The following is an 11,584-nucleotide window of genomic DNA, read 5'->3' on the forward strand; positions in this document are numbered from 1 at the left end:
CTCTCACACCTAAGCAGAACGTTCTGTTTCCTATAGACCTTGTTAGTTCCTCCATTGTGTACTTGGAAAGTCAGCTCTGCCTGACTTTGGCTGGCAGCTACTGTTCTGGCAGCTTTAGATGATCTGTGTGCTGGTGGCTAACATGTGTAATCCTAGTTTCTTAGAAGGCAGAGATAGAGAGGACCATGGTTCAAGGCCATTCTGAGGACACAGTGATCTAAACCTGCCATCCTACCTTCCTGGGGAGCATAAATAGGCAGATTGTGGCCTAGGTGCTCAGCTGGGCAGGAAGCTAGTCCATATCTCAAAGTTAACCAATTGCAGAAAGGGATCAGGGGTATGACTCAGTGGAGTGGCACCTGCCTGGTGATGAATTCAAGCCCCAGAAGCGCTAAAAGAAAAAACAAAAACAAAGTTTTAGGTGAATATATGAATAGCTCAGTGTCAGAGACCCAGTCTCTCTGTCCTTAGAATCATTGAGCAAGCTTACTTATACAGCAGGTCCCTGGGGCCTCTCAGCAGTTGGAAGCATAGCATGGAGCCAAAGCCGGTGCATCCTAACCTGCTTCCCAGGCGAGGTAACACAGGCAGCTATGGTCCACCCCGGGAGGAAGCCGGCCCTCCTCCATGAGACCCCCCACAGTGTCCTGCTCTCATCTCCACAGGGAGGGATCTGCCCACCAGTGGTACTGGCAAATGCAGTGTCTGCCTGGCCGACCCTGCTGCCTGGGGCGTCCTTTGAAGGTACAGTGGTAACCAGTGTAACATGTCCTTTCGCTTAGCTCCCTTCTTTTTCTTTCCAAGGCCCTTTTTGTGTTTCCCAGACCCACCAGGGCCTGGCTGCCAACTCAGCCTTCCCAGGTGTACGACATGCCTGCCCAGAGCCGGGTCCACTCAACGCTTAAGGTGAGTCTTCTTGAGCAGCACTGCTTCCCCCAGAGCTGAGTGCTGAGTCATAAGACACTGCATTCACCTTCCTAGAGTGGAGTCCTCAGTGGGGTAGAACTTCTCCTGCCCAGGACAACATCACCACTCATGACTAACTGCGTCACCACCCTCGTGCCCAGGAGCCCGGCGCAGATATTTTTGAAATCTTACTTTTACTTTATAATACGTATTTTATTATGTGCATGTATATGCACATACATGCATTTATTTTAAAACAACAACAACAATATCATGCCAGGCATGGAAGCTTATGTCTATAATCCTAACTACTCAGAAGGCTAAAATCTGAGCGTCAAGTTTGAAACCCAGCATGGCAGACAAATCCAAGAGCCTCTGAGCTCAAGCCGTAATACCAGCACACACACACACACACACACACACACACACTTTTTTTTTCTGTAGTGCTGGACTCAGTATTCTAAGCAAGCAGTCTAGCCTTGAGCCACATCGGTAGGCCTAAAAAAATAACAGGGCTGGGAAGGTGGCTCAGTGACAGAGTGCTTGCCTTGCATGCATGAGACCCTGGGTTCGATTCCTCAGCACCACATAAATAGAAGAAGCCAGAAATGCTGCTGTAGCCCAAGTGGTAGAGCGCTCACCTCGAGCTGAAGAGTCGAGGGGCAGCGCCCAGGCCCAGAGTTCAAGCCCCACGACTGACCAAAAAAAAAAAAAAAATCCTTAACAATACTTGACCCAGTCTTAACATTGTACTATATTATACAATTAATATTTCCTGATTGCTATTCACATTAATCATCTAATATAGTACATTATTTAACATATTTGCGTCACAGGCACCAAAGGAGCTTGAGCGGGCAGTAGCAGTCATGTCTTTAAGAAACGCAGTGCCGGGGCTGGGAAGGTAGCTCAGCAGTAGAGTGCATGCCTTGCAAGCATGAGGCCCTGGGTTCGATTCCTCAGCACCACATAAACAGAAAAGGCCGGAAGTGGCGCTGTGGTTCCAGTGGTAGAGCACTAGCCTTGAGCTGAAGAGCTGAGGGACAGTGCCCAGACCAAGAGTTCAGGCCCCATGACCGGCAAAAAAAAAAAAAAAAAGAAACGCAGTGCCTGGTTCTTAGCAGGTCCTCAAGTTTGTCAAATCAGTCACCCAAATCTTTTCTGTGTGTGTGTGCCAGTCCTGTGGCTCAAACTCAGGGCCTGGGCACTGTCCCTGAGCTTCTTTTGTTCAAGCCAAGTGTTCTACCACTTAAGTTATAGGTCCATGTCTGGCCTTTTGGTAATTTTTGTTTGTTTTGTTGGTTGGTTAGGGTTTTATTTGCCAGTCCTGGGACTTGAACTCAGGGCCTGGATACTGTCTCTAAGCTTCTTTGTACTCAAGACTATCACTCTACCATTTGAGCCACAGTGCCACTTCTGGTTTTTTCTGAGTAGCTTATTGGAGATTAGAGTCTCACGGATTACAATCATGAATCACTGGTGCCTGGCTCCTTTTGGTAGTTTTCACTAGAGATCAAAGTCTCATAGGCTTTCCTGCCCAGGCTGGCTTCGAACTGTAATCCTCATATCTCAGCCTCCCAAGAAGATAGGATTACAGGCGTGAGCCACTGGTGCCTAGCAAACCCTCTTTAAAAATGTTAATAAGTAGTTTTACAAAGAAGTTATACTTCCATAAGTCAGGGTAAGAGTACTGTACATTTTGAACAAAGTCACCCCTTCCATCCTTCTCCTCCATCTTACCCCACAGACCTTCTTTTGTGTGTGCCAGTACTGGGGCTTAAACTCAGGGCCTGGATGCTGTCCCTTAATTTTTCACTCTACTTTTACCTTTTGTGCTGGTTAGTTGGAGATGAGAGTCTCCTGGATTTATCTTCCTGGGTTGGCTTCAAACTGGGCTCCTCAAATCTCATGCTCCTGAGTAGCTAGGGTTACAGGTGTGAGCCACCGGTGTCCAGCTCAAACAACCCCCCCTTTTTTGTTATCATTACTATAGGCATATGATGCCATTTGGCTTAGTGCCTAGTAGCTCATAGGCAGTCAAGACATATTTTCAGGTGAACACGAGTGAAAGGCAGAATGTGCTACCAGGAAAAATACACACCAAAAATGCAGACTCATTAGGTCCAGTCCCACGCTCTCTGGTGTCGTTCTGTGTTAAGGCCTACCTCCCTCTGTTTGCGCTGCAGTGAGCCCCATGGCTTTTCTCTATCGTCAGTGAGAAAGGCACTTTCGAAAGCACCAAGTGCATTGCTAAAGGTCATCCATGCAGCTCAAAGATGTCTTTCTGAAGAGCTCCAGGACTGAGAGCCCCAAAGGGTGTTTAGAAACCTGCATCTTCCTCTGGAGAAACCACTGGGGTGTGGACAGTTTGTGCTGGCCACCATTGCTGAGAAAAAATCAGAACTGTTTCCCTCGTGATCTTTTCCTAGGAGCCGGAGAAGCAGCCATTGTACGACGTACCAGCCAGCCCCCAGAAGGCCGCCCTCCACCCCCCGGCCAGCCACGTCAGCGTGAGTATGGATGCATCCACACGGAGGCGCGAGGCCCTCAAATCTAGCGTCCTCTGGGAAATGTTATTAGCTTCCATGGCTGAGGCAAACAGCTCACAAGGTTCACAGGGTTCAGCCCATGTTGGGTTGGCTGGTTGCTGAGCCTGGGGGGGGGCTTCACTGGTCATGGTGGGCCTATCAGCCACCTGTGCCCCACTGTGATCAACAAATTCAAGGCAGGAGGTACTTACTTTTCTAACTGTTTAGAAAGAATCCGTCCACAGTGTGTTGGTCCTCTGCTCCCGGGCAGAGCATCCTGGCTGAGAGAGGGTGTGGCACCAGCTACTCACCTCACGGTGGTCAGGAAGCAGACAGAGTGAGCCAAGATGGAGTCAGAGACAAGATGCCTGTTCCCCCCCCCGACCCCCCCAACTCCCCCCCCCCACATGCCACCAAGGGACCTACTTTCTCTAGCTAGGGATCTATCCCCTAAAGTTTCCAGAACTTCCCAAAATAGTGCCACAAGCTAGAGACTAAGTGGCCAATATAGGAGCTAGGAGTGGTGAGGGTCATTTCATTTCTTTTTTTTTTTTCCTTGGTGAGGAGGGGTCATACTGGGATTTGAACTCAGAGCCTTGTACTTTCTAGGCAGTCATTCTATCACTCAAGCCAGCCCAGGAGAGGGGAGCATTTCCTAGCAAACTAACACTGGAAGTGCATGGTACAGCAAAGACATTCTACTGTTGGTGACCAGGAAGTAAAAGTGGCAGAGGAGGGAGGGAAATGGTTGGAGTCTCCACCCCTCACCCGACAGGCGCCTGTGTGAGGCATTCCAGAGCTTAAGCCGCAGTACCGGATTCAAAGATCTCACTTGAAGCTTGTGTGACTCAACCACATTGGCTCCAACCACACAAGGCCCGCAAACACAGTCCCTCGAGGCTACTGGGGAAACCTTACAAAGGGGCGGCATTTCAGCAGGCTTCGTGAGGGCTGTGTAGGAGTTTGTTAGATGGAAAAGGAAGGGTTGGAAAGACGGTTGGAGCAGAAGGACCCATTTGGGGAAAATAAAATACAGTGTATAAGTCTTCTGAGCTGGGGGGTGGGGGGTGACAGGTAAGTAAGACAGGGCTGTCATGGAAGAAGCAGAGAGACAGAGGCACAAAAGGAAGGAAGAGCCTTGAGCGGGCGCCCCGTGGGGCGCAGAGGTGGCAGCCAGACTCCACTGAGCACCGAGGCTTCTTGCTATGGCCACTCCCCTGAGCAGCCGTGCATGTCTCCCTCCCCAGGAGCCCGGGATCGTCCTGACAGCAGCCGCGGCTGTGGGGAGCTCCAGCTGCCACACGTTACCAAACCCTCAGAAACCAGCACGGACCTACGACATCCCGTCTCCCCGAAGTGCCAGTGTGACAAGCCCATCCTTACCCAGCCCGCAGGCAGAAGTGGAGCCCCGTGCGGGCCCCGCTTCCTTCTCTCCAGTCCCCAACCCCCCCAGCAGCCGTGCCAGGAGTGTCCCCCCACAGCCCGGCGACAACATGCTCAGGCAGAAAAAATCCAGCCTCCCAGACGTCTCTCCTCACCCCTGCGCAGCGCCTCGGGACTCGCTCCGGTCAGAGGCCGGCGTCAGCTACAAGGTACCGTCCAGCTTTCTGGTGCCCCGGGTGGAGCAGCAGAACACCACGCCCAACATTTACGCCATCCCTAAGGCCTTGTCAGGTGTGCTCCAGCCCGGAAGTGAGCGGGGCAAAGCCAAGCAGGCTCCGGAGACTCCCCCAGGCCACGATTCGTCCTGGTTCTCCCGGCCGACAACCTCCCTGTCCCACGAGCCCCACCGGTTATCCGTCTCCAGCTCAGACAGCAGCAGGGCGAGTGTCATGTCTTCCTGCTCCTCCATGTCAGCTGACTCCTCCAGCAGCTCCTCTTCAGAGCTCGCCCTGGACCTGGATCCCGACACGGCCAAGGAGACAGCGATGGCCCTGCAGCACCAGGTGGTCGGCTCTGCGGCAGGCCTGCTGCTCTTCGTGAATAGGAAGTGGAGGTTCAGAGACTCTCTGGAGACCCACGTCCACGCCATCCGCCAGGCCGCTGGCCACGTCGAGGAATCTTTAAGGCAATTTCTGGATTTTGCGCAAGGCGTTCGTGGGTCGGCCTGCCACCTCACAGACCATCATCTGCAGGCTAGAATTCAAAATCAGCTCCAAACCATCTCCAACTCCTACCAGATCCTGCTGGAAGCAAAGGGAAGCCTAGACAGCTACAAGTGGTCTCTGGACATTCTTGGCACGGATCAAGTCCCGAACAGCTCTGATGACCTTGAGAGGTTTGTCATGGTGGCTCGGATAGTTCCAGAAGATGTCAAGAAGTTCGCCTCCATTGTCATTGCCAACGCGAGGCTCCTTTTCACTCAGAACGGTCAAAAAGAAGAGCTCGTGCAATTAATCCCAAATGCCGGCCCCCAGCATGAGACATGCACACAGAGTCCCTTTCCCAAGGAAAAGGAAAGTGAACTCTCCACTGAACTGGGGAAGAAGAGTGGAATGGACACCAGTGGGCAGGTGAGTTCCGGGTTCTGAGGGGTAACAGGGCCTCCCACCGGGTGCCCGGACAGGGGCGTGTCAGGGAAGGGGCTGGGATTCTCCCTCCATAAACCCAGGGCTCTGGGAAAACAGCAGCTCCATTTCCCAGAAAATAAAATTCAAGGGCATAAGCCTCTAGATCAAATGGTTTTTTAGGGAGTAAGATCTTAGTATCTGGGCAAATAGATCAGCAGATTTCAATGGTTTTTTTTTTTTTTTTTCACCTTGAAATATTTGGACTTCCGTTTTATCTCTGCAAATAGGATCAGAAAGGATTTTTGAAATCTTTCATCCAAGCCTACCTAGGAATGCCTGCCTAGCAAGCTTGAAGCCCTGAGTTCAAATCTTAGGACTGCACATTCTAGAAATGTGAATAAAATTTTAATTTTTATAGGTGTACATGATTCTTTTGCAGTAATGAGGATTGAATCTAAGCTTCAGGCTCACTAGGCAAGTGCTTCACCACCCGAATCAGACCTTCAGTGTTTCCTCGTAAGGGAGTGGACACCACCTTCAATGTTTATTTGCCTGTAGTTGATTTTGCTGTTTGTGGTGGTGGTCATGGGGCTTGAACTCACGGCCTGGGGGCTATCCCTGAGCTTTTCTGCTCAAGGCTAGCAACTCTAGCACTTTGAACCACAGCTCCACTTCCAGTTTTCTGGCAGTTAATTGAGATAAACATCTCAGGGATTTTTTTTCCCAGGCTGGCTTTGAACCATGGTCCTCAAATCTCAGCCTCCTGAATAGCTAGGATGGCCGCTGTAGCAGTTATTTTCAAGTGGAGAGGCTGACAGTCTAGTATCTGGCTCTTGGTTCTTCCTGCTTCTAGCCGCGACCTTATCCTCTCTGCTTTCAATACAATTCCATTTCCACCCACACCTCACCTTTTCTCACTTTCCACTAAAAAACACTCATTGCTTTCATTTTCCATGTTCCCTATGAAATCCTAATAACAAATGTACATCTCCAAAGTATGCCGCCCTCCTCCCTTCCAAACGCACCAGCCCTGGTGACAAGACCTCTTCTGACACCACCCCCTGCCTGGCCCTGTCTCCAGGAGTCCACCGACAAATGAGAGGAGGCAGAGGGGAAGGGAAAGAGAGTTTCTGACTTAGCCAATTGACTTGGAGCTTCAGACTCGTGACTTGCTAACTGGATGGCCCCTGCAGCCATCCTGCAGCTCCTGCTCTGAGACATTTCCCTTACTCATAAAACTGCAAAGGGAGGCTTGAGTGGAGCTCAGTGGTACAGCACCTGCCCTAGCGTGTGAAAGGCCCTGGGTTCAACTCCTAGCACAACAACAACAAAAGGGTAAATAAAAAAATCAAGAAGGACCGGGTGGCGGTGGCTCACACCTGTAATGCTAGCTACTCAGGAGATCCGAGCTGAGACCTGAGGATCACAGTTCAAAGTCAGTCCAGCAGGAAAGTCCATGAGACTCCTCTCCAATGAACCACCAGAAAACTGGAAGTGGTGCTGTCGCTCAAGTGGTAGAACACTCACCTTGAGCTGAGGGACAGTGCCCAGGCCTAGAGTTCAAGCCCCACAGCAGACAAAAAAAAAAAATCACAAAGGAGCTTTGGATTGTTACCTGCTTGCCACTTCCTTAAGATGCTGGGTATCCTTCAATACGCCTGGCTCTGGGGAGACAATGATACCATTTTCCAGAAGGAAAATTTTGTGAAAATAAGTTTTTGGTTAGCTGGGTACCTGGTGGTGCAGGTCTATAATCCTAACTATTCTGGAGCTGGGATCTGAGGATTGTGGTTCAAAGCCAGCCTGGGCAGGAAAGTAAGAGTCTTATTGCCAATTAACCACCAAAAAGCTAGATGTGTAGGCATGGTTCAAGTAGTAGAGTGCTGGCCTTGAGCAGAAAAGCCAAGCAAGAACACAAAGCCCTGGTATCAGCATACACACACACACACACACACACAGACACACACACACAGACACACACACACACACACACAATTGACAAAGCCTTATTATCAAATGAACTTTTTTGGGGGGGGCGGGTGTAGACAAGAGACTGTCCTGGGGCTTGAACTCAAGGCCTCACACTTGCCTAGGCAAATGCTTCCTCTTGAGCAATACCCTCAGCCTCCTTTTGCTTTTGCCCAGGCCTGACTGGACTTGGTCATCCTGCATAAGCCTCCCTTGTAGCTAGGATTGTAGGTATTCATTGCATATCTGTTTCCTTTCCCATGTGGCTGAAAGATAAAATACACTCATTGCCAATATGCTCTTTAGAAGAGGTTTCTCTGATTTACTGAAAGGGCTGAGTAAAGTTTTATGCGTGTGCTGGGTACTGGTAGCTCATGCCTGTAATACTAGCTATTCGAGAGGCTGAGATCTGAAATCATGGTTTAAAGCCAGCAGAAAAGTCTGTGAGGCTCTTATCTCCAATGAACCACCAGAAAACTGGAAGTGAAGCTGTGACGCAAAGTGGTAGAGCGCTAGCCTTGAGCAAAAAGAGCTCTGGGTCAATACTCACACTGGGAGCTCAAGCCCCACAACTGATAAAAAAAAATTATACGTGTGTGTTACAATACATAATATATAATACAAATGTCTATCTGCAGGATTATCTGTAGCAGGACTTTGCAAACATCAACATTAATTTCTTGGACAAATGTTGTAGTATCAAGTTTTCCCTAACCAGACTGCGCACGTTGTCATAAAAGTTCTTGCAGATTGAGCAACCACAGGAAGAGGAAGGCGACCACAGCCTCCTCATCCGTCTGTACCTTACCGCTTTTCCTCTTCCTCTTCCTCAGGGTCCTAGCTCTCTTGTGCCCCAACCCTTGAGTCAGCAGACCCTTGAGAGGAAAATCCGCCTCTCTGAACACTGCCGGCTGTATTTTGGGGCGCTCCTCAAAGCCGTCCGTGTGTTTGCCAGCAGCCTCCACAGCAGCCCAGCCCCTGAGGTCTTCATCTCTCAGAGCAAGCTGGTGATCACGGCCGGGCAGAAGCTGGTGGACACGCTGTGTGCGGAGACCCGGGAGAAGGATGCGCACCATGAGATCCTCTGCAGAAGCAGTTACCTCTGTGGGCTGCTCAGGGACCTGGCGCTGGCCACCAAGAGCGCGGTGCTCCAGCACCCCAGCCCGGCAGCCCTGGAGCACCTCCGGGCAGAGGCCCAGAGGCTGGAGCACCACGTGCAGCAATTCAGGGGGACGCTGGATTGAAGTGCGGCTCCTCTTTCTCTCCGAGGCTCACTCTCGGTTAAGCTTCATTCCATGACCTGGCCAGAAGCCAACAGCTACCGTGCCCAGAGCTGGGATCACCCCTGAGTGGTAAACACACACAAGGAGTTTGCCCCAAGGGAGCCAGGAGAGTCAAGGCCAAGGTCATGACTTGGTGAAGTAGAGCGGGCCTTGACTGGTTACATGGGTCAGTGCTTGAGATGACATCATGGATGCCACTTTTTATAGTAGTTAAATGTGCGCTCGGTTTACATTCATTCACGCAACACTTGTTTATTGGGTATCAATTAATGTCATCTCATGGGGACTGGAGTTCATCTTTCCTGTACAAAACTCATAGTGCAGCAAGGAGGTAGATGGAAGTACAAGATACCAGGCCCAAGGCTGGGAAGATGGCTCAGTGGTAGAGTGCTTGCCTAGCATGCATGAGGCCCTGGGTTTGATTCCTCAGCACCACATACAGAAAAAGCCAGAAGTGGTGCTGTGGCTCAAGTGGTAGAGTGCTAGCCTTGAGCAAAAGAAGCTCAGGGACAGTGCCCAGCCCTGAGTTCAAGCCCAGGACTGGCAACACACACACACACACACACACACACACACACACACAATAGCAGGCCACTAGGAAGAACATGGAGTTGGAGAAGGAAAGAGAAGGGAACCATTTTCAAATGATTTTCTGTTGCACCCATTAGAAAAATGCAATAAGCTTTTATTTTCATTTGTGAATTAATTCTGTAAGACATGTAAAAATTATGCGCCTGTGTTTCTATCACTGAGAGTGAGAGAGAATGGTGCTGCTAGAGATTGAACCCAAGCTTCACACCTGCAAAGCATGTGACCACCCACTGAAGAACCTGAGCCCCAATATATAACTATATTTTTGCTGTGTTATCTTATCCAAGTTAAGATGCATATTCTTTTTCACAGACTGTCTTCTGTTGGGTTCTACCCTACCTTATTTTGCAGTTACATGCTACAAAACCACTCCGCTGATAAAGTTTCTGCTATTCCGTTAGAAAATGTTCAGACATCAGCACTCTCAAACCTGTTGCAATCTATGATACTATTTAAATATAATCATGAATGTAAGCACCATTTGCAGTGAGCCCTTCTCTTGGAAAGGTGTTTTTTTTGGTTTTTTTTTTTTTTTTTGGATCCACATGGTTGAAGGTCTGGTACCAAAATAAAGCGTTGGCTATATCCTTTAGTTCTTCCTCTGAAGTCTGTATGCAATGCTTAGAACCCAAGTTCTTATGTGCTAGGCTATCTCTGGAAAGTAAAATCACCACTTGGTGGGAGGTGCAGTGGGGGTGCAGACAGGGAGCCGATGCCCATCAGTGGGCACAGACAGAAGCGTTGCTGAGCTCCCCCCTATGGTTATACCATTGTGTCTCTCTCCTCGGTGAGGTCCTTATGTCTCACCTGCACCTCAGCCCTATAAACAGCATCTCCAGGCCACATGTCCTGAGCCGATGCCAAGTCCAGCTCTGGGCCCGTCCTCCCAGCTTGATGGGCACCTTCAAAGTGTCCACTGCAGCAGGCTGGCTGTTTTTATGGAGCTGATCACCGAGGAGCACTAAAAAGGAGGGTGCCACGTTGTGAGCTGGACAGAGACCTTAGCGGGCCTCCAGCTGGGAACAGCAGGATCCACTTTAGCTGGGACCTGTTCCAAGAAAACCACTCCCAAAGTGGTGGACGCAGCAGAGAGCATGTGTGAGCTCTGGGTCCCAGACTAAGCTGAGCAGACTCGCTGCCTGCTGGTTGGTTTTAGGGGATTCAGCAACTATGTAGCCTAAGGTCGTCGGCTTGTGCTTTCTGCCTCCCTTCTGTAATCACAGGAACAGGATGGCTGTCACGGTGATGTCCTTCTTCAGGAGGGAGGGAGCCAAAGTGGAGTGTCCCCCACAATCCAGTCTCTCTGTCTCTGTCTCTTACACACACACACACACACACACACACACACACACACACACACACACACACACACACACACACACTCCGGGACAGCTTTGATCAGAACTTTGAGTTGCCTAAGGTTTTAGCCTTAACAAGCCTTAACAGATGCTGAGAGAAGACATGACACTCTGGAATCCGCTCCCTCCCACCTCCTTGCTCCCTCCCCGCCCCCCACTGCTCCCACCCCAGGGTCCAGTGAGTCATCAGGGAAGGACATGCAGGATGCGGGTCCAGTCAGACTCACTGCTATGATTCAACTCAGTGAAAGGACACAGAGTAAAATCAGAAAGGGAAGGGTCACCTGGGGAAGCCTGGACACGCTTCAGCGTCCTCCCTCTCCCAGACAATGACCTCTGAGCATGCGCATGGTACCCCATCAAGGGAAGCTCAGGAGTGCCGCTGAAATGTAGCTGAGAGTCTCCAGTGTAGCTCATTGCTAGGAGTCAGTCAGGTAAGC

The 11,584-nt window shown here is 50.3% G+C and overlaps 1 protein-coding gene across 1 annotated transcript in view; it reads left to right on the top strand.

Moving 5' to 3' along the window:
* Cass4 (Cas scaffold protein family member 4) overlaps positions 1 to 9,156 on the top strand; it is a 32,810-nt gene extending 23,654 nt beyond the window's left edge. The window contains exons 3-6 of the mRNA XM_042699296.1: positions 805 to 906; positions 3,336 to 3,416; positions 4,682 to 5,947; positions 8,746 to 9,156. Of these exons, the coding sequence (XP_042555230.1) occupies positions 805 to 906; positions 3,336 to 3,416; positions 4,682 to 5,947; positions 8,746 to 9,156 (1,860 nt within the window). The remainder of the gene's footprint in view (positions 1 to 804; positions 907 to 3,335; positions 3,417 to 4,681; positions 5,948 to 8,745) is intronic.
* Positions 9,157 to 11,584: the final 2,428 nt, after the last annotated feature.

This window comes from Dipodomys spectabilis, unplaced genomic scaffold (assembly GCF_019054845.1).
Source record: "Dipodomys spectabilis isolate Male_0828 unplaced genomic scaffold, ASM1905484v1 ptg000240l, whole genome shotgun sequence".
In the NCBI taxonomy this organism is placed as follows: Eukaryota; Metazoa; Chordata; class Mammalia; order Rodentia; family Heteromyidae; genus Dipodomys; species Dipodomys spectabilis.